The 22,548-nt window shown below is 46.5% G+C and overlaps 1 protein-coding gene across 2 annotated transcripts; it reads left to right on the top strand.

Annotated features, from left to right (window-relative positions):
• The first annotated feature begins 275 nt into the window (after window positions 1-275).
• On the top strand, window positions 276-20,736 carry LOC115399203 (exportin-1). Of its 2 annotated transcripts, XM_030106473.1 has the most exons (25): window positions 276-668; window positions 2,976-3,107; window positions 3,267-3,368; window positions 6,558-6,630; window positions 7,761-7,822; window positions 9,507-9,551; window positions 11,532-11,713; window positions 12,681-12,729; window positions 12,895-13,014; window positions 13,106-13,234; window positions 13,317-13,475; window positions 13,884-14,081; window positions 14,702-14,840; window positions 15,376-15,557; window positions 15,836-15,992; window positions 16,070-16,233; window positions 16,312-16,446; window positions 16,533-16,716; window positions 18,024-18,130; window positions 18,220-18,414; window positions 18,573-18,741; window positions 18,834-18,968; window positions 19,055-19,214; window positions 19,339-19,435; window positions 20,337-20,483. In XM_030106473.1, exons 2-25 carry the CDS (start codon window positions 2,982-2,984, stop codon window positions 20,481-20,483), a joined length of 3,216 nt encoding a protein of 1,071 aa, XP_029962333.1. In that variant the 5' UTR covers window positions 276-668; window positions 2,976-2,981. The 2 variants fall into 2 exon arrangements, with proteins under 2 accessions (XP_029962333.1, XP_029962334.1); XM_030106474.1 differs by lacking the exon at window positions 276-668 and having other exon boundaries at window positions 2,982-3,107; window positions 20,337-20,736.
• Window positions 20,737-22,548: the final 1,812 nt, after the last annotated feature.

The following is a 22,548-nucleotide window of genomic DNA, read 5'->3' as shown; positions in this document are numbered from 1 at the left end:
CGGTGAGGAGAAGCAAGAGAGACCGTAGAGTTACTCGCGGCTCCGACGAGCGGAGCGGTGCGGTGCAGAAAGAAGTCCATTCTGCTCGGGAGTCTGCCCTCTTTTTCTCTCCGGGCGGAGTAGTGGCGTGGGCGCTTGAGCGAATTGAAACAGACTGACAGCTCGGTCCGCCAATGGGAGGGCGAGGAGGAAGTCTCCGCCGAGGACTCAGCCAATCGCGGCGCGCGGTGGGCGGGACCCTAGTCCAAACTTTACGCGGCGCCATCGGCTGAAAACTAAACCGAGATGGAATCTCCCAGTCTGAACCGGTTTCAACCGGTTGAGAGTTAGTTGCTTGAGAGAGGAGAGGAGGCGCAGGCACACAACCTCCAAACCGCCCCGCCGGAAAATCATTAGAGTAACGAATTAATTACTGAATCAAGGTTTCATTTGATTCGTAAGATGTAACGGAGTGACAGGTTGTTGGGTTTGCCGTGATAGTAGCTTTGGAGTCCACATCAGTGGTTGTTGCCAGCCAGACATCACTCACTGCTGGAGCTGGAGATAGAGTCAACGCTGCAGAAAAATAGGAAATCTTTTTCCAATCAACAGTGATACTCAAGTACTCACTAGATCTTGTAGCTCCTCTGGCAAACGCCACTTCTTTCAGTCAGAGCCTTGGACTTTAGGTAGGTAACCGGGGTGAAGTACCATCCTGACATGCTGTGATTAACGTTTCTTGACTTAACACTGTCCGGGGAATAAACCTGCATTTCGGTGTGGATGTTAAGTTGTGTTTTCCAGAGAAAGACGATGCTAATTCAGCTCGCAGCAGCAGCATCAGCGGGGGGAACCAAATAGTGCTCGCTTGCCCGCTAGCTAGCACTTGCTACTTTATGAGGATTAGCTAACGCTGACTGCCGGTGAGAGTGCGGTAACTTTACCGAAATAAATGCAGAACTAACGGAGGCTGCGGGCGAATAAATGCTGTTAAATTCGTGCCTCTCCCACTCGTGTGCGTGATGTGAAGCGGATGTGTCAAGTTGACGTTGCTAAGCTGGTAACTTTATGTCTGACCCCGCTCTTGCTCCCAATTCTCCAACATCCTAGCGCAAACTTCCCAGAAAACAGCGGCGACGTGACGGTAACTGCGGCTCAATCAGTGTCCCGCGGTCCCGCATTAGCCCGAGTGGGAGTGGCTGTTCCGAGCCGCGAAGCACCGCACGTGAATGGAGTGTTTGTGCGACACGCTGCTAATGGCTAGCCGCGCCGCTAATGGCTAATGCTAACTGTTTACAGCGTCACGCGGCGTCATTGGGAATGCTAGTGACCGTCAAAGTGGCCGATCGCCGTATTTTATTCAGCTCGCTCCTGTTTTGTGTCGGAGGAGTGAACTCTACTCCGCTTATGGATGTAAACAACGTGACGTCGCTGGGTATATCCGACACGTGGGCTATTTAACCTTCTAAGATTGATGAGTCCAGAGAGACGCAGAGCAACTTTTTTTTTTTTTTTAACCTGAATCTGCTTGTTACTTTTATGAATGGCCCGGATCAACTGCTGACCTATATTTACAAAGAGCTTCCCCCATCCTTTTAGATATTTCTGTGATATTGCTATCCACTTGATTGAAATGAATAACTATTGTAGCTCCATTCAAAAGGAGTCTTACTGCTACACCAGCTCGTTTCATTTAATCTGATAGTGCAAGACATTTAGGATACTTTTGTGGTAATTCTGTATGACATTATATGAAAATGGTGTTCAAAGATTTACCAGATGTGGAAACAAGATTTCACAGCATTTCAGAAATTTGTATCCCATCTAAAGTACTCTTTAAGCTATAAATTGTAAAATGTACACGGAAAATTTTCCTTTACATTTTATAGGATAAGTGTGCTTTTCTCCCGCTTTTGAAATAAACATCTTAAAATGTTATTTCAATGAGTGTAAAAGGTTAACAGTTGATTTTCAGATTGTACCGTTCACTTTTAAACCTTAACCGTGGAAACAAAACACTCACTTTGAAACCTATCATCTGTTGATCTCCATGTGATATTGACTTTCAGTTCTGCCCATCCAAAATGTATTCTGTTTTAGCTTTTTGTCTTCTTGTTTTCTGCATACTTCATTCTTCTCATTTCTTTTTCTCGTCATTGCATGTTCTTTTTTTTTTTGCTGTCATTGAATTCTGGCTGTTTAATTTTTTGAAAGGTGCTGTTCAAATGTACAAATCCACAAGGATAATAAGGATAATAATATTAGTTACTTGCGTGTTTCTTGATCAAGCCTTAAATCTCTAAATTCTCATTGAACTACCTCCAGGCTATAGACCAAATCAATCCTTACCTGATAGTTTAAGTCAAAGTTTCCATAATTTCAGCTGTAGTTTGCTTGTTTTCCTGAAACCACATAACTGTAGTAATAAGTAGTGTTGTTGTTGTTGTTTGAGTTGCTCCTCCACAGAGGACCTCTACTTCTGTTCCACCACCACGATGTCAAAACTTTAACCCCTCACCTGATTTATGCTGCACTTTTTTCGGATTAGCTGTTATATTATCACATCTAATACTTTCTCTGGTCATCGTCATCTGTGAAGCACTTTGTGCTTCTCTAAATTGCATAATGAAACACACACATCTAATATTTGACTGACTCATTTCACTTTGCTGCTCCCACAGTCCTGACTCCTGAACTGCTCTGTCCCCAACGTCTCATCAGTTTTTCAGGCCCTAGTCCTGCACAAGAACTGCCAGTGCTTCCTCTTCCCTTTGTTTACTTTTTGATCGCTGACAGGCATGTGACACCGTCAGCTTTTAACTTCATAAATGGACGGCTCGCTCGCCGGTGGGTCGGAGGGATGTTTGTGAGGCGGTCAGCTGTTTGGAATTGTTTCTAAACACACGGCTCACATGACTTTGGCTGCTGAATGTTCTGTGTGCACTCACAGCCCCCTTTCTCTCTCCCTCCCTCCCCCTCTCCTGTCCTTTCTGTAGAGCTCTATGCCAGCAATTATGACAATGTTAGCAGACCATGCAGCACAGCAGCTGCTGGACTTCAACCAGAAACTGGATATCAACCTGCTGGATAACGTGGTGAACTGTCTATATCATGGGGTGGGACCACAGGTACGTCCTGTATGTCAATGCAAGATTTTGGTTTTATGCAGTCTTGCATAAAACAAAATAAATCCACCTTCTGTGTAATGGTTACACATTTGAATATTCCCAGATGCGTAAGACCACCTCAGCATGAAGGTCTGACACGTTTCTTTGTTTTTATTACAGCAAAGAATGGCACAAGAAGTGCTGACACACTTAAAGGAGCATCCAGATGCCTGGACGAGAGTGGACACCATCCTGGAGTTCTCCCAGAACATGAACACCAAAGTAAGCCAATCCAGAAAACAGCTTAGCAAAGACTCTTGCTTGTGCTTTGAGGAAGGAGTCTTCTAAACCTTCACACAAAACAATAAACATTATAGCACACTCCAGCTGTTTGATTAATTGCACCAGAGATTTAATAGAGAGTATCCCATGTGCACGGAGGGATCACATCATGCATTAGCCGAATACTCAGTGCGAGCAGAATTTGTCCCATGCCCTCACGGTGGAGCTATGCAGGATGTCTGCCTGTCTGATTACATGAATTCTGTTGGATGTGAACCTTTCAAACACCCCCAAAGTTCTGCCTGCCATCTCCCAGCTGTAACATCATCTAAATGCCAAATAAGCCATTCAGGAGTCTGACCTGCTGGCTCCACCTGCCAATGAGCTCCCCTCGGCCCAATGTACGTTAATGACAAGATGTCAAGGTTAAAAAATATATATATATTGAGACACATTCAGTATTTTACTTGTCATCGTTGTGCGTATGCTCAAGCTACATCTCACTGCAGGTTAAGATTTATAGATTGGCAATGATTTTTACTCCATACCTTCAATGAGAAACGGTGATGCATTTGTTACATGTTGCATCCTTGAGAAACTTGACAAGTTTCCATCCCTGCATCCACAAACTACTTTCAGCAGCAAACAGGAAGTTTATCCGTCACTTCAGCTCATTACTGCAGTGATACAATTAACAAATAATCACTGTGAGTAAATTATCTTCAAAGATAAGATGATGTAGCTGGTTAAACAGACTCTGAATGGTAAACGTACTGACTTCTCCTGTTCAGTCTTCATTTGCATTCAAATAATCAAAATTGCACAAACAAATCCACAGTGGCACAGAATTTGCCAAAAGCTTCACCCGACCTGAATGCACAGCGATCCATTCACGCCTTCCTCAAAGCATTGTTGACATCTGCCTTTTTCTTTGTTGCTTGCCTGTAAGATTTGCTTAACCCTGACATTCATTACTAATGTCTGAGTTGATGTATCAACAGGACCTTTTTTTCTAGTTTTTAAATGTGATATTTGCCAAATAAATAGGGGAATTAGAGGAAAAGAGGAGACAAAAGGTAAACACCTCTTCAATTCTGCATTTATCTCCATTCGTTAGTTTAAAAAAAAAAACTTTCCAAGCACTCTGCACATCTGGCTTTTTTCTTAGTAGTGGTCATAATATTTGAAAATGTGCTGAATTCAAGTTGTGACTTTTTGATATTAATCACAATGTTCCATTATGTTTATGGCTTGTAATAGGAAGAAAAGGGGTGTGTCATCCTGTGCGTCATGACACAGCTAGGCTTTGCCGGCAGGCCTCCACAAGGTCTACCCTTTTTAAATTCCCTTTGACTGAATTCTGTTCATCCGTTTCTATTGCATCTGTTTCATTGGACAGAGGGAGGGTGCAGGCTGCAGTCAGTAGGACTCACCGTTAGAGAAGCAATGTGAACGACTTAATTCACCTGTAGGGATCATGGCGCCGCTCCCGCCCACCCTCCTCTCCACTCCAGTGCATCCTTTTTCCTCCTCTCCTCCCTCCTCTGATCCCCTCTGTCCTGTTCCTTGAGCTAAAACACAACCCAGCGTTTGGCAGCCCCCCACCCCCACCCCCCCCCCCCCCCCCCCCCCCCCCCCGCCCCCCCCCCCCGCCCCGCCCCCCGCTCCCGCTGATAGTTTCACTCTCCATGCCTCCTGCAGTGGTCTGTGCAAATCATAAGGGTCGAAGGTGAAATAAGCCTCAGGCAGAGACGTGCACGGCGCTCCAGGCGACACCTGTGAGCGCTGTACAGTCTGTATGCCTGCACGGAGATTTCACCCTTTTAATCTTCCAGCATCCACTGTCTGTCACACATTGTGTTAATCCTGCTTCAGTAACATCCTTTGACCACATGCAATTCATTGTTTTTGTTTTTTTGGAATTATTGTTTCCTCGAATCGATGATCCCTACAGTTGAACCAGTCAAAGTAACATTAGATCGAAGACTGAACTTGTAAATAAAGCAGTTCTTCTTTCTTCGTGCTTCTCAATTAAGCAATCAAAAATGAACAGGGAACATAGCCTGTGGTTGGTCTTGCTGTTCCTTATGACACACCAGCTAAAGGGGTCAGATTCAGGTTTACAGCACAAATTGGAGTCGTACTCTTCAGAAAACGGACCGCGTAGCTCAGGGTTGGGCATCGACAACTTTTCCTTTTGGAATGTGTGTTCCAGATCAGATCTACTGCATACAATGTGATTATTGGGACATCTGTGGGAAGGAAAAACTAAGTTTAAGCCTGAAAATAGTGGGGTGGGTTGGAATACAGCGACTTGCTTAAGTATTGATACCCCTCGAACTTTTCCTCATTTTGTCACATTACAACTACAAATGTAAAATGTATTTTATTGGGATTTTGTGTGATAGACCAACACAGCGTGCCACATAATTGTGAAGTGGAAGGGAGTTCATACATAGTTTCAAGATTTATTTGAACAAATAAAAACTAAGAAGTCTGTCATGCAAAAATATCCCTTTGCTCTGACCCCCCTAAATAAAACCCAGAGCAACCAAGAACCTTCAGAAGTCGCCTAATTAGTAAATAACTGTGTGCGAGCTAATCTCAGTCTGAATCCAGCTGTTCTGTGAAGCCTCAGATATTCATTGGAGAATATTTGTGAACAAACAGCATCACAAAGACCAAAGAACACAGCAGACATGTCAGGGGAGAAGTTTAATGCAGACACCAGTTCTCGATGCCCAACCCTCCATAGTGTGCACAGCCTCGGTTTAAGGATCCTGAACACATCTGCTCGATCATTTCCCACACACACACACACACACACACTCACACACGGTGTATTCTGAGGCAAAGCCAGCTAATGGGCTGGCGTATTTTTCTGCTGTCTTTGGCTGTCTGGTGTGATGCTGGGAGAAACAGCAGGACTTCTGCAGCGTTCCAGCTTAGTGCTGTTTGTAGAGATTTACCCCCCCCAAAAAAGTGAATGTTTGACATACTACAAAATCTGCATGAACGATGTGGTTCAGTCCAATCCAGTTTAGAAATGCAAGTTTACTCCAGGCTGGTCCACTTCATACTGTTTTAATTTTTTCCTTTTTGGTTTGTATTAAAGTTGCACAATGCTTGCTGATTGCTGTTCTCATGGAGGCTTCCTCCTAACGCCCCTCTCCTTTTTACATGTTACAGTACTATGCTCTTCAGATTCTGGAAACGGTTATCAAAACAAGATGGAAGATCCTCCCGAGGAATCAGTGTGAAGGTAAAAACTTGCTGTTGTGCTTTAACTCCGAACAAACACTTGCCGCGTGAGCGCCGGAGCAGTTTGAAATGTTTGTGACGTGCGGTTGCCATGTTGAGGGCTATTCCCCCGCTAAGCATGCTGGTTTGTTTTCTGCTCGGCTGGCTTGCACTGGCTGCTGCTGCTGTTGCAAAAAAAAAAAAAAAAAGAGAGAGAGAGGTTGATTGTGCACTTTAGCGACTGTTTTACTGAGGAAACGACCAAAACATCCCTGCACAGGTTTTTAATCATATATCTGAAAACATAGCCGATGAGATGAAGTTTTGCACTTTTTCGAGCATATTGAATGCTTGAAGTGTGTAGTGTTTTTGTGACCTTAATTTAAGAGTCTTTCTGCTGATGATGCTTTTTTTGTGGAAAATAACACATTTCAATGCTGCTCTGAGCTCATTCATGTCATTTTACCAACAGGAAAGTAAAGGATGGGTTTTTAGAGAGTGGTGATTATTTTTCGGAAGAGTTTAATGGTTGTCTTTTGTGTGATTACCCACCACAGCTTATTTACACATTATTTTGAAACTGATTATAAAATTGAAATGACCTTTTTCGTGTGGCTAAAAGTGAAAATGTGATTTATGTATAGATCTGTTAAAGAAAAAAGGCAATTAATATTTACACATCCAGCAATTTATAATAAAAAATAATGTTAAAAATTTTATTTAAATGCAAGTCTTCTCTAGTTTTGCTCCTAATTGTTTTTTCTCATTGACCAAAGACTTGCCTGCTTCTGACTGTAGATGCCCGGATTTTGTTCAAACCCCAATGCAGGGCGTCCAGAGAGTGTGTCTTTTCCCCCACTTGTCCGAGGATGATTTTTTTTTGTTATCGGCTTCTCTCACGCTTCAGAAGCACTGAAGAGAGTCCAGCTTTCAACTTAAGTTGTGTCGAAAAGAAACGTGCAGGAGCTGAGAAAACGAGCTTTTGTCTCTTTGAAAGATGCCCTGCTCATGTTGACAGCAGGTGGAACCTTCACCGAACCAGCTGAGAGGTTTTCTTGGTGCTGCTGAGTAGTGTGCCTCGGGGTGTGCTGAAGTTCACTTTTTCGCGCACACGCTAACCATCGCCTTCTCATATCTTTCTTCATTTGCCAGGTATAAAAAAGTATGTGGTTGGACTCATTATCAAGACTTCATCAGATGCATCAAACGTAGAGGTGAGTATTCTGGACTGGTGCTTCAGTTCTGCTTTACTGTGCGGAGAAATAACATCAAAAGTTGGACGGTTTTCCTAATGCCGGTCAGAGTGGATTTAACATTGACAGCCTCAGAGTGGGAGTTTTAGGGTGCATTTCAAGTGAAAACACATCGTTTTTGCATTTTTGTTTCAGAAAGGTTTCGTGTTTTCACGGCAGCGCAGTGAAAACGATGTAGTGCTCCTGTTCAAATTGGATTTCCCCAATCTCTATGGAGATAGAATTGGAGCTTTTTCTAAACTTTACACCTTGGGAGCCTAAAAAGTAACATTTTCAGTGAGTCAAATCGCAGTCGTCATGGAAACAAACCCCCACGACACAGCCAAGGTTTTACATTTTCACTTGAAAACATGTAAACGAGCCTTACGCTCGTCCAATCCGAGTGGCCAAGTATGTCGACGTGTAAAGCAGGAATGCAAACGCTAACTTATGGCTATATATTTTAAAGATAAAACTCAGTATATTGATTTTAGTCATGATCAATGTAAATACATGCAAATTGTGAAGAGTGAATTCCACCTTTCTGTCGAAGACCCTCACCATCAATTACTTCCACAGTAGCTCCAGAGGCGTCACTTTTTTGCAGAAAGTGCTTCACTCCACCTGCTGCTGGGTGGCAGTGCTGTGACTTTTCTTGAAACATTTGATTCAGAGACGAAGTCGGTGTTGGCACACCTGAAGAACATAACAGGCAGCAGTGAAGATGGCTCGAAGCACGATTAGATAGAAAATATTGTGTGTAGCTTTTCATTTCCTGTGCTCTGTTAGTGCAGCGTCAATGATCCAGCTCCTCTTCAGCCGTCAGATCTTATCTTATGTGAGATTGAGGCCCTCACAGAGCCCTGAAGGACACGGTGATCTACTTCAGCTGTGTTCTGCACTGTTGCTCAGCTTCATTGAAGCTGTAAAGAACATCTCTCTACACTCAAACAATATATGATTACTAAACTGCCACATTGTAGAAATTTTCTTGAAAATGAAAAAAACCAAGTGGAATTAAGAAGCAAAGTGCTTGTATTGACCTGTTAGCATTAAACATGCCTTAGAACTGCTTAGTCTAACTACAAGACGTCATGATGTCCATCTGACTGCTGGTGTTTCACTTCCCACCGATGAAGCACGTTACTGTCGTTTGCATCACTCCACGAGTGCACAGCGTGACTCACCGCACTCATCAGGACGAGATATTAAGAAGATCAATCCAGACTAAAAGGACTCTTCAGGTAGTCATAGGAACCAGCGGCGCGGACTTTCACTCGAAAAACAACAACTTGCTCTCAAGGAGGCCGCTACTTACCGTCTGACTTCACTACTCGCTCTATCCGAGGCTGTAATTTTGGGATGAAGTAGATTGAAGGTGTTTATTTTCAAACGCACTTGACCGGTGTTGACAAGTCTTCTACAGACAGAAGGTCACAGCGTCATTGGAGTCCGTCCCACCAGATATGTTGGATTTCGATCACAGCTGTGCCCCCGAAACCAGCATTTTGTTATACTGGCTTTCCATATGGGTTGTCAAGTTCCAAATTAAATATTTAATGATGTGATTAAATGACAGAAGGCTTGTATCATGAAACTGACACGCTGTGACTGAGTGTAACATCTTCCTTCATGTCTTTTTTTTTTCTTTTTCTTTTTTTTTTAGAAAGAAAAAGTGTACATTGGAAAGCTGAACATGATCCTGGTCCAGGTAAGCTTCAGAAACACAGCAGCTGGTTTTTTGCTTTTAAGATGCAGTGTATGAAAGCGTGTCTGAGATGTATGTAGTGTATTTACATTTTAGTCTACATAAAATATACAGTACAATATACATACTTACAGAGATGCCCGCTCACGATTTAACTTCACTGCATCACTGATTGTTTAGCTCAGGGGTTGTTTTATGTTTGCTAGTTGTATTGAAACGGTGTGATCCCAGTGAGTGAGTCAGGAACCACAGCTACCCTTTACAGTAAGTTAATACCCTCTTTGTAACATTTATGCTTTGTAAAGTTGTCTAATAGGCCGGTAGTATTGTAATACTCGACAGCAGCAGAAGGTCTCGGTCTTGACTCAGTCTCGGGCTAGCTGCTCTAGAATACAGCACTCCAAGCTGGTTTTCACATGTTAGACTTACATGCTTGAGAAACATGTCGACTCCTGTCGCCTGTGCTCATTTCACAATAAAGTTTGGCTTCATGGTAAAAACATGATGCTTGGTACCAATCAGTGCTCTCTCTATGAAGCATTAAACAGCAGCAGTAAACTGCGGCGTTTTTTTTTTAAATTTTTAACTACTTACTGCAGGTGAATTGCACAAAGCACCAAAAAAGTGTCTGTGAAGAAGTGTCAGTAAGGATATTCCGCCTGGCGGGGAAAGAGCACACTAGAGCACGTCTGAGTTCAGCTCAGTCGCTGCCTGAAATGTGTGAATGCCACGTTTTAAGACAGTGTAGCAAAATGCAGCTTTATTTGAAAAGACACCTCGCTTGGTGTTCAGGACAGTGGCATACACCCGTCTGTCACGCTGTTGTGTACCTGCGAATGGGAGGATGGACGACACCAGATATGTGAAGATTCACTGTCACCTGGCACCAATGTTGTCCAGGTCGCCACTTTAGGTGAGTTTAGGCAGCTGAGGGGTGGCGCAAAAAAAAGAAGAAAAAAAAAGCTGTGCTGCTTGTTTGGCAACCTCGTAAACTCACATATGATTGGCTCAGAAACCAGGAAGCAGTGATGGGCTAGCCCCGCCCACTGAAGCTTTTCCAGCTTGAAGAAGACATTGTCGATGGAGAAGACGGACTGTTCGGAGGGAGTGTTTCTTCTGTGTGTGGCTGCTGAGCTACAGTGTGTTTGACACCACTGCTCTAAGACATCGACTCTGAGGACGAAATGTACTTTTTGCTGTCCTGATAAATCTGTGGCTGGTGGTGTTCTGGTCATGTTGTGGCAGATCGTACGGATAAAGAATTGATGTTGAGTTCAGGGTCTCCCACATGTAGAGAGGTCGAGATGAGGGACCGAACCTGGTCGACCCGCTCCACCAATCGGGCCACAGCGGGTTTTTTATCAAAGTGTCTGTGCGCATGAAAGGGCGAATCTGTTACTAACTGCTCAGAAGGTCTCGTTATGTAACAAATAGAGCTGATGATAATTGTGTTCTCACTCCTGGATTTGGGTGAAGAGTCGCCCACAGAACCGTCTGAAGAGTAAGATCTCACCGATGCACCGGTTCTCGTCAACGTAAAAGTGTTTGACACCGTCCCTTGGCCCGTGCGTCTGATGTATATGTGTACGCGTGAGGTTGGGAGGGGGAGTGAGCGAGCGAGAGATTGGCTCGCTGGCCACATGAGTGACTTTGCATTAATGCCAGTGAGTGAGAGTGAGTCACTGTTTGCGTCAGCCGAGCTAACATTGTTTTGGCCTTGAGGGACCGAAGAGCTCCAGATTCCAGTCGTCCTCAGGAGGCCGTGTTGGAAATATCAGGCGACATGTATGAGCAGACGGTTCATTACATCACAGTCGGACAACACAGCGTCCGTTTTAGAAAATTCTCCACAAACAGGCCAGCTGACATGAAAGAGAAGATGATTATATTCAATCTATTCCTTGATTTTTGTCCAGATCGCACATTCATTACAGTGAGTGGTCTTTGTGTTTAAACATGGCTGTTTGCTCCACGTGTCTACAGATCCTGAAGCAGGAGTGGCCCAAGCACTGGCCCACCTTCATCAGCGACATCGTGGGAGCGAGCCGCACCAGCGAGAGCCTGTGCCAGAACAACATGGTCATTCTCAAGCTGCTCAGCGAGGAGGTGTTCGACTTCTCCAGTGGCCAGATGACTCAGGTCAAGGCCAAGCACCTAAAAGACAGGTCAGCCTGCTGAATCCCACCAAACACCACAAGCATTCAGGCTTATTGGGCTACAAGTTTCATAAAATCCGTCCCAATGTGTTCTATATCACCACAAAAACCGATCACACAGATGTTCAGGTCGCTGCACCTCAGAGTGAGTCGATACAAGTCAAGAGGTTAAATTCACTGTGATCACGTCTGGATGTTATTGTTTTTTCCCCTTGTTTTGTCATTAAATGTTCAAATAGATCACCTGAGGTATCCCGTAAAGCAGGTTAGCTAGCTAGAGGTGACCTTTGGAGGCCAGACAGACGTCGATCACAAATCTTTTCACCTTCACAAAGAGTCTGATAACACACAAACCTTTCCTGAACCCATCCGCCTTTGAGACGGCGTGATTCCTGCTGTTTTGTGCCGCATTGGCGAACCGTCACAACGCCGTGTAGCGGAGTTCAGTCAGACGCATTGCCTGCAAATCCAGAGTGGATGAGAGCTGGTCAGCTGTTGGCTCTGTTTGGCTGCAGCACTGTAGGAAACTTGGACATGAGCAGTGGGAGGCATGTTGTCAAAGAGGAATACATCGGTGCCCCTCGTATCCAGGGATGAGCGTGGCTCGGCCGCCTGTTGTTGATGTTTTCGTTACATCATCCTATCACGATACAAAGCCCTGGACCCCAGAGGGGTTCATTCATATCTGTCTTCTCCACAGTGAAAGAAGATCTGTTTGAAATTTAACTCCTATAGTTAATAGTAAATATCTGCCGACTACAGAGAAACATCTTTGTTTGTGTCTCAAACAGCCTCACACCCTTTAAACCGTTGATGTCAAACGTATTTTAGTTTAGAACCACATGCAGCCAGATTTCATCTGGAGTGGATTAAACCCAAACTACCCTCTGAAGGAGTGATTTGTTCAGTAGTCGGACCAGCTGGTAGACTGTGTGAAACTCTCCGCGGACTCTCACGTCTTCCTTGTTTCTTTCAGCATGTGCAATGAGTTCTCCCAGATATTCCAGCTCTGTCAGTTTGTCATGGTACGTACCCTCCATTTATTCCTTCTCCTCAGACCAAGTTTACCCGACAACGTTTCAAGAGAAAACGCATCATTGTGGCGTTTTTATTTCAGAAAACTTTAACATTTACACGGCGACATTGTGAACACGATGTAGTTTTCATGTAGGTGTGTTTTTCATCCTTAGGAAAATTCCCAGAATGCCCCTCTGGTCCACGCCACTCTGGAGACCCTCTTGCGTTTTCTCAACTGGATTCCTCTGGGATACATCTTCGAAACCAAGCTGATCAGCACGCTGGTGTACAAGGTGAGTGGGAGACGTTCGCCAGCTCCGTTTGGATTGCTGAAGGTAAAAAGAGACGCGGGTGGTTGACTTCGCTGTTTGTACCCGCGTGCAGTTTTTGAACGTGCCGATGTTCCGCAACGTGACGCTGAAGTGCCTGACGGAGATCGCCGGAGTGAGCGTCAGCCAGTACGAGGAGCAGTTTGTGACCCTCTTCACTCTGACCATGTGTCAGCTCAAACAGGTGCATTCAGGTCACACACGCGCACGTTTTCCACTTCCGCTTCCGCCTTCGAGCTCAGTAACCGGAACCCTCTTCGCTCCAGATGCTGCCTCTGAACACCAACATCCGCCTGGCCTACGCCAACGGCAAGGACGACGAGCAGAACTTCATCCAGAACCTCAGCCTGTTCCTGTGCACGTTCCTCAAAGAGCACGGCCAGCTCATCGAGAAGCGCCTCAACCTCAGAGAGACGTTAATGGAGGTCAGTCGCTCAGACTCGTCGCTCGTCTTCGTCATGGAGGAGCTTTGAGTGTCTGCAGGACCTTCAAATGGGGAACCCAGAAGTCTCAGCTTCATGTTTCATATTAGCTCTTAACAGTTCACCCAAAGGCCCATTGAAAACTTCAGAAAGAAACAAAGAACAGGTTCAAGTCATGCTGGATAATATAAACTTTTAAACAGGCATTTCTTCTCTCAAGGTTGTTGTTCTTCTTCTCTGAGGCACTTTGTGCTTATTGTAATTTTCAGTGTGGAACTCGGTAGTTTTATGAGGTTAGCTCCGGTCTGCGTGCTGAACTGATCACACTGAAAACAGCAAACACTTTTACAGGAAGCGAAACATCAGCTTGTGATTGATTTCTGTTCCTCTCGTTCCCCTGGTGCTCCTCAGGCCCTGCACTACATGCTGCTGGTGTCGGAGGTGGAGGAGACCGAGATCTTCAAAATCTGTCTGGAGTATTGGAACCACTTGGCTGCTGAGCTGTACAGAGAGAGTCCCTTCTCCACGTCCACGTCCCCTCTGCTCTCCGGGAACCAGCACTTCGACGTCCCGCCGCGCCGACAGCTCTATCTGCCGGTCCTGTCCAAGGTACGGCCCCCACGCGGGGCAGGGCGGAGGAATCGCAGATCCGCTTGGGTTTGCTAAACCTGCTGCATCGTCGCTGGCAGCGCTGGGTGACAGGTGGCTGCTCAACCCGTTTCCAGTTACAATGTTACAGAAATTCAGCAGCTGATAAAGTGCCATCGCTCTTTTTCTCTCTCCTTGGAGATGGAAGTTTATGTTGCATAAGACTGTGTGTGAATGTAACCGCTGTGCGTGTGCGTATGTGCACACGTTTTCCTGTACAGATTGTGTGTGCACGTTGTGTGCAGATATGTGCATGCATGCATTTAATGTTGTTTTGTTTGTGCGTGTTTTCTTGTCCATTTATGTGTATTTTATACACAAAGTGTGGTTGTACTTGCAGTTTGTGTGTGTGTGTGTACAGTTGTTTGTTGTGACTACGTGTGTGTGCGGGTGTGTGTTTCCACATAAGTTGCGTGTGTTCACATTACAGTTGTGTGTTTGCATGCAAGGCCATTGTATATAAACATGCACATGCATGCACACTTTTTTTTTTTTTTTTTTTTTTTGCGTTTGTGTGTTCTGTGTGCGTGTGATATATAATCCAGCGCACACGCTGACGGGCTGTCTTCTCCGTGCGACAGGTGCGTCTGCTGATGGTGAGTCGGATGGCGAAGCCGGAGGAGGTCCTGGTGGTGGAGAACGACCAGGGCGAGGTGGTCCGAGAGTTCATGAAGGACACAGACTCCATCAACCTCTACAAGAACATGAGGGAGACTCTGGGTGAGGCTTCCTAACGGCGGCCGCCACGATCTCTTCCTTTGCTGCTTTTGTTGATGGCAGCTGCACAAAGTCGTTTGTGATTTACACTTTTTTCTTATTCATTCGTAGAGGCTTGTCAGATGGTCGAATAGTTTTTCTGCACACATGTTCAAATAGTTTCACCATAACGTTTGCCTCCTGAGTGTCGGGACTCTTTAAGATTCTTCTGAGACTCTGTAGTTTCAGAGTTCAGAGTCATCCAAATAGAAATCCTCCTGTGTCTTATGGCCGTATAAATATCCCCGCACTCGCCATGGTTAATATTTATAGCATGTTGTTCTCTGCTTTTATGGTTTCATGACAAAAACAAACGACAGCACCCACTTGTGGCCCAAGATTAAAACTACATTGATTTCAAAACATTGCTACGTACATCTAAAACTTGAAACGTGTGAACAGGGTCTAGAGAACGAGCACTGCTAAGCCATTTCACCGTCTTCCACCTTTCAGCCGTCAGTCTGGATGTGTGATAATAAAGCGCCGTGTGCTCCTGCAGTGTACCTGACTCACCTGGACTACGCCGACACCGAGCGCATCATGACGGAGAAGCTTCACAACCAGGTGAACGGCACCGAGTGGTCCTGGAAGAACCTCAACACGCTGTGCTGGGCCATCGGCTCCATCAGCGGCGCCATGCACGAGGAGGACGAGAAGAGGTTCCTGGTCACCGTCATCAAGGTACAGCACAGCGCAGAAGGCCTTCGCCCTCACGGGTTAATAGCCAGGTTGTAAGCAGGTCGTGTGTGTGTGTGTGTGTGTGTGTGTGTGTGTGTGTGTGTGTGTGTGTGTGTGTGTGTGTGTGTGTGTGTGTGTGTGTGTGTGTGTGTGTGTGTGTGTGTGTGTGTGTGTGTGTGTGTGTGTGTGTGTGTGTGTGTGTGTGTGTGTGTGTGTGTGTGTGTGTGTGTGTGTGTGTGTGTGTGTGTGTGTGTGTGTGTGTGTGTGTGTGTGTGTTTCAGGACCTGCTGGGTCTGTGCGAGCAGAAGAGAGGGAAGGACAACAAGGCCATCATCGCCTCCAACATCATGTACATCGTCGGCCAGTATCCACGCTTCCTCAGAGCTCACTGGAAGTTCCTCAAAACCGTGGTCAACAAGCTCTTTGAGTTCATGCACGGTGAGAACAATGGGACGTCTGGATAAGTGTGTGTAATGGGCGGCAGGAGTTGGAAAAGTTTCTCCGTCCTCCATCAGAAACCCACGACGGCGTGCAGGACATGGCGTGCGACACCTTCATCAAGATCGCACAGAAGTGCCGGCGCCACTTCATCCAGGTGCAGGTGGGCGAGGTGATGCCCTTCATCGACGAGATCCTCAACAACATCAACACCATCATCTGCGACCTCCAGCCCCAGCAGGTCAGCGGGAGGACGCCGCCCGAGCCGCGCTCACACAGCACGGTGTCCGTTCTCACGCCGTCTGTCCCCCTCATGCAGGTGCACACGTTCTACGAGGCGGTGGGCTACATGATCGGAGCCCAGACGGACCAGGCCGTGCAGGAGCACCTGATAGAGAAGTACATGCTGCTGCCCAACCAGGTGTGGGACAGCATCATCCAGCAGGCCACCAAGGTAAAGCAGGCGCCCGGAGCGCACCGCCACGGCTTCCCGGAAGCTTCCACTGACGGAGGGAACCCGCCTCTCCTCTTTCCCCTCAGAACGTGGACATCCTGAAGGACCCCGAGACCGTGAAGCAGCTGGGCAGCATCCTGAAGACCAACGTGCGAGCCTGCAAGGCGGTGGGCCACCCCTTCGTCATCCAGCTGGGGCGCATTTACCTCGACATGCTCAACGTCTACAAGTGCCTGAGCGAGAACATCTCGGCCGCCATCCAGACCAACGGTGAGGCCAACGAGCTCAGCTGGAGCGGCGGAGGAGACGCCGAGCGTCCGCTCGCTTTGTGAGCCGCAGCCAGATCAGAAAACTCTTGGTCGGTGTTGAACACGTCTGTGAAATACTAAGAAATCAAGGCCCCGTTTACGCGACAGGGTTTTAACAAAGGGTTTTCATGCATGTGTTTATATTTTTTGCTTCAAAACGTTTTTCTTCACGTTTCTTATCTTTTGGAATATCGACTTATGATTTAATAAACTTGGTAAAAAGCGTTCAGGCCATCAGCTGCAGGACTGTAAAGCGTCGTCTGGATTTTAGTAACACACGAACAAACGTCCAGCTGCTCTAAACTCTGATCTGCTCCTGAAACGTCTGTGGCTCATCGTGCTGCAACAGCGCCACCTGCAGTCAGAAATGTGGCAGTCCTACCAGATTGACGAATCTGATGTTAAATGTGTGCAACAGTGTATTTTTGAGTGAGAGACCAAAGTAGATCATTAAAACCAACACATCTATTTGTGCCTTTTTTATGTTAGTTTTCAGACATTTGATCCATTAAGTCCAGATACTGAAGAATTTCTATTTCCTTAGAAGTCTGAAGTTGATTCTTGTCCACAAACACATAAAAGCATCTTAAATATAAGTCAGGCCACTTTGTTATGGGGCGGCACTTCTTAGGAAAACTGGGGATGTTTTGAAGACGGATGAATGTTAAGAGTTTTATGAAAGAAATGTTTAAGTAAAAGGAAAATCCCCAAATCCGAGCCAGGACTGAGTGGACTTCCTGAGTCACTGTTTGGCTTTGCTCCTCATAAAATGTGACACTCGCAGCCAAACTGCCTCCAAATGTTTGGCTCTGTGCGTTTTAAGGCTCCCCAGACGAACGAGACTGGTGGTGATGTCTTTGGTCTTGGCTCTGAATCGGCGGTCCTGTCATTCCGGTTCAGTTTGTGTTTTCATGGTGCAATCTGCACACAGCGAGCTTCATGTCGTGCCCAAATTTTATCTGACTCATGTCACACAATTAAAGTCTCACAATTTCCTGTTAAAATCACTTTATTCCTCCTGTTATTTGTGTTTTTAGCCTTTGGAGGTTTCTAGAATGTGGAAATCAGATGCAGTGTTGCACAGCCTTTATGCAGACTTATCAGTTAATCTGTTGTTTAGCGCCGACCTGCAGAAAGTGGCTTTATTCTGGCGGCTGAGTGTGAATGTGTGCCAGAATAATGTGAATCCATGAAGGTGTGCCGGTTGAGAGCCGAGCCTCACCAGAGGGTTAAACCGAAATAAAAGTCTCTGTCGTCTTTCGGTTGCAGGTGAGATGGTGACGAAGCAGCCGCTGATCCGCAGCATGAGGACGGTGAAGCGGGAAACCCTGAAGCTGATCTCGGGCTGGGTCAGCCGATCCAACGACCCCCAGATGGTGAGAATCGGATCAGATCCGTCAGACCGGCTGTTCTTCAGCAGCGTCGGTCTTCATGATGTGTCTAAATGCTGTGGCGGCGCTTCCAGGTCGGAGAGAACTTCGTTCCGCCGCTGCTGGACGCCGTCCTCATCGATTACCAGCGCAACGTGCCGGCCGCCCGCGAGCCCGAGGTCCTCAGCACCATGGCCACCATCGTCAACAAGCTGGGGGGCCACATCACCAGCGAGATCCCCCAGATCTTCGACGCCGTCTTCGAGTGCACGCTGAACATGATCAACAAGGTGAGCGGCCGCCATCGGCTGGAAGGAGGAGGAATCGAACAGGGCACCCCCTGCTCACACAGCCGACTCTACCTTTAACCAAACCTCGGAGCTGCTTCGGCCTGGTGTCCTGTGAGCCGCCGCGCCGCCGTCTGACCTGCTGCTGTGTCTGTCGACAGAACTTTGAGGAGTTCCCGGAGCACCGGACCCACTTCTTCTACCTGCTGCAGGCGGTCAACTCGCACTGCTTCCCCGCCTTCCTCGCCATCCCCCCGGCCCAGTTCAAGCTGGTGCTGGACTCCATCATCTGGGCCTTCAAGCACACCATGAGGAACGTGGCCGACACCGGTGAGGTTCTCGCATCACTGCGATTTACCCAAACGCTCACATGACAAGAAGTAGTGGTCAGGGTGACGGAGCTGCTGCGTCTGGCCCCTCAGGCCTGCAGATCCTCTACACCATGCTGCAGAACGTGGCTCAGGAGGAGGCGGCGGCTCAGAGCTTCTACCAGACGTACTTCTGCGACATCCTGCAGCACATCTTCTCCGTGGTCACCGACACGTCGCACACGGCCGGTGAGCGCTCTCTCTCTCTCACACACACACACACAGATCCCGCTGTGCTCCGGCGGGTGTTAAAGGCGTGTGTGTGTGTTGGGCAGGCCTGACGATGCACGCCTCCATCCTGGCCTACATGTTCAACCTGGTGGAGGAAGGGAAGATCACCACGACGCTGAACCCCGCCAACCCCGCCAACAACCAGGTCTTCATCCAGGAGTACGTGGCCAACCTGCTCAAGACCGCCTTCCCCCACCTACAAGAGTGAGCCAACACACACCCCGACACACACTCAATACATACACACTCCTGTCTGTCTGGAGTCTCACACTCCTCTGTGTGTGTGTGTGTGTGTGTGTGTGTGTGTGTGTGTGTGTGTGTGCTTCAGTGCTCAGGTGAAGGTGTTTGTGACCGGCCTGTTCAGCCTAAACCAGGACATTCCCGCCTTCAAGGAGCACCTGAGGGACTTTCTGGTCCAGATCAAGGTGAGCTTCAAGTTTTAACACTTCACCAGTTTTACAGATTTATGAAGTTGCACATCACTTCAAAGTGTCATGAAAGTTAAAAAAATAACAATAATAATATTAATAAATTTCATCCCAGTATTTGAGGAAAGAAGAAACCATTCTAATCAGATTCAATTATGACGACGGAATAAAATCATCTTTATTCGGATTGTATTAACTTCTAACATCAACCTTTAAATCTAAGATTAATAAGTGAAGGTTGGAAAAAAGGCTAAAATTGTAAAAAAAAAAAAAAAAAACTGAATCTGAAAAAGCTAAAAAAAAAAATTTATTCATAGAACTCAAACAACTGAAACATTTGAAGAAACAGCAGCACAAAGCTGCTAAAAACACTCAAACTGTTTTAAATCTATAAAAGTGGAAACTGCTAAAAAGAAATAAGACTAGAATTGGCTCAAATAAAATAATTGCTAAAATTAATAAAAGCGCCTGAAAAAGACTAAAAATTGGTCACAAGACATCCAAAATGACTAAAATGCAAAAAAGGAAAAAGATGAAAACTGAAAATGGTTAAAAGCAGGAAAAAAAACAACTGAATGATTGAAAACTGTCAAAAACAGAAAAGAAAACGCCTCAAAGTTTTAAATGAAGAAAAGGTTCAAACTGATAGCATTGAGAAAAACTGATTTAAAAAAAATGAGAAGCGGCTGGAAAAGGTTAGAATTTTGCTTAAATAAAATAAAAACCTCAAAAAATACTGCCAAACAAAAGCTCAAAATAACAAAAAAAAAAAAAACTTTTAAAGTATTAAAGTTAAAAATGACTGGGGGAAAAAAAACTTGAACAAATCTCCAAGTTGTTGCTCAGACCGATGAGAGGTGAGTCTAACAGTTGTGTGCCGCCCCCCCCCCCCTTGCAGGAATTTGCGGGCGAGGACACCTCGGACCTGTTCCTGGAGGAGCGGGAGGCGTCGCTGCGTCAGGCTCAGGAGGAGAAACACAAGATCCAGATGTCGGTTCCGGGCATCCTCAACCCTCACGAGATCCCCGAGGAGATGTGCGACTGAGACCGACCCCCCACCCCCAAAATGTACAGTACAAACAGACCCCTCCCCCTCCTTCCTGCCCCCACCCAACCACAGCAAACGCAACGAAACCCCAGAGAGGCGGGCGAGACGGCGGCGGGGGGAGGGGGGGGGCCGTCCCGTCGGGACGCCGGGAGACCAAAACGATGCCAATAAGGTGTAACCGATCACCGCGTCACCCTGTGGCCCTTTTTACATAATCTGCGTTTTCTATGGAGACTTTTTGTGTAAAAAACTTTCCACAGCTGTTAATGTGAGCTTCTGATTGGCGGGTCTGTGGCCACGCCCCCCCCCAGCCCACCCCCAGACCTGCGTGACGAAGCGGTTCGCGTTCTGTTTGTCCTCCTCCTCGTCCGTCTGTTGCCCCCCGTGCATGGTGGGAGAATGTGAATCTAACGGAAAATGAATGAAGGCTGAGAGTCGCCGCTCCCAGCAGGAGGCCATTATTATATTATTATTGTTTTTGTTTTGTTTTGGTTTTTTTTTTTTTTTAGGGAAAGCCACACCCATTATGTGCATATCATCCCAATTGTATAGCATCTTTAATACCATGGGAACATTTTTTCCTTTTATTCTATTGTTTCTATTTGTTGTTGTTGTTGTGGGTGTGTGTGTGCGCGTGTGTGTGCTGTCGCCGAGTCGACATCAGCGTTTTGTTTTCCTCTAAGAGGATTGTTGCTCGTTTGCGAGCCTTCATTACTGGGATGTTGTCGGGACGTGGCGGAGGTATTTATGGCTTCTCGGTCGGTTGCATCTTTATAACAAACTCCTGTTTAACTCAGACGGCTTTCCACATTTTGAATTGTACTAATTTAGATTGTTTACCACCGCGGCAGTGCTTCAAGACACTGCCTTTAGAGCAAAACGAGAAATAAAAACAACCTGGGTTTACATTTAATTTTCTATTTTTGCATTTTTCATTGTTTGAATTCTGTCCAAAAAGAAACAAAAGGCTTTTTTTTTTTTTTTTTCTGTCCAGAGAGCAAATTATATGCCAATGAGTTTAATTAGGAAAGAATGTATAAATCCAAATAAGCACCCAATCTCTAACGGCTAATTTCCCCTCTCGAGGTGTTACATTTGTTGTGAACTTTTTGAACTGATTAAAGTTGAGAATTTTATAACCCTGCCTTCGCTCACTTTTCTTCATTTTTCCGGGGGGGGGGGGGGGAATAAGTTTCTCCTCCAGTGAAGTTGAAACGTGGATTCCGCTGATCATTAAACGACCTGCAGACTCATGACTCCACCTAGTGGTACCGAGTGTTATTACAACATCGACTCTGTGAATATTTACCTTTAAAAGTACATGATGCAAACAAACACGTGTGCAGCACCTTCCTCCTCTTACACACACATAAATCCTGAGCGGGACCGGCGGCGGCGTTGACGGATGTCATCTCTCACAGGAAGCCGTTTCCGCCGCCGCGCCTTTGGCCAAGGTTGGCGCTGCGTAACGTGACGCCCCGCCGCTAATCCCCGTTAACATGCTGGTATTACCCCAAAGGTTACAATGACGCTCTCTGACGGAGGCGTCCTGATTTGCTGGCACCGGTGACGCTTTTCAGGGGGGTTCATCGTCTCTTCACGTTCCCCTTGATGCTCTGGAGTCTCGGTGGGACCGTCAGGTGGGGTGGGGGGGGCGCTGTAACCGGAGCCCCCGCCTCGCTCCCTGACCCACATCCACAGATCCTCAGCCATTCTCGGCATCTGCTGTCGAGGAGAAGAGGGAACAGCTGGGCGGAGGGGGGGTTATTAATACCCCTGTGAGTAATTCTGATGGGTACCCGGCCGGGGGTCACCCTTCCTGACGACTTCCTGCCGGCTGCCGACACGTCGTTTCCTCTCTTCGGGCCTCCAACTGGACAACATCTCACACGCACTCACACATAAAGACAGGCAGGTCAGAGGTCAAAGCCCCTGAATCACCTGCTGGGAGCAAAGGTCAAACTGCAGAAGCTCCCTCTGAAAGAGCTCTGCTGCCCCCTGCTGGTCAGACCAAAGACTCGGAGGGAGGATCAGGTCGGTTCTAGTTTTTATTGATCAGTGC

Source organism: Salarias fasciatus, chromosome 13, assembly GCF_902148845.1.
Source record: "Salarias fasciatus chromosome 13, fSalaFa1.1, whole genome shotgun sequence".
NCBI classification, from domain to species: domain Eukaryota; kingdom Metazoa; phylum Chordata; class Actinopteri; order Blenniiformes; family Blenniidae; genus Salarias; species Salarias fasciatus.
The sequence above is the reverse complement of the archived record's forward strand: the minus strand, read 5'-3'. Positions and strand labels throughout refer to the sequence as shown.

Bases quoted from the DNA above. Each gene is read 5' to 3' on its own strand.
- LOC115399203 (XM_030106474.1), top strand. From the start codon at position 2,982: ATGCCAGCAATTATGACAATGTTAGCAGACCATGCAGCACAGCAGCTG. The intron at 12,730-12,894 runs GTACGTACCCTC...TTTCATCCTTAG, and splicing joins AGCTCTGTCAGTTTGTCATG to GAAAATTCCCAGAATGCCCC. The intron at 13,015-13,105 runs GTGAGTGGGAGA...ACCCGCGTGCAG, and splicing joins TCAGCACGCTGGTGTACAAG to TTTTTGAACGTGCCGATGTT.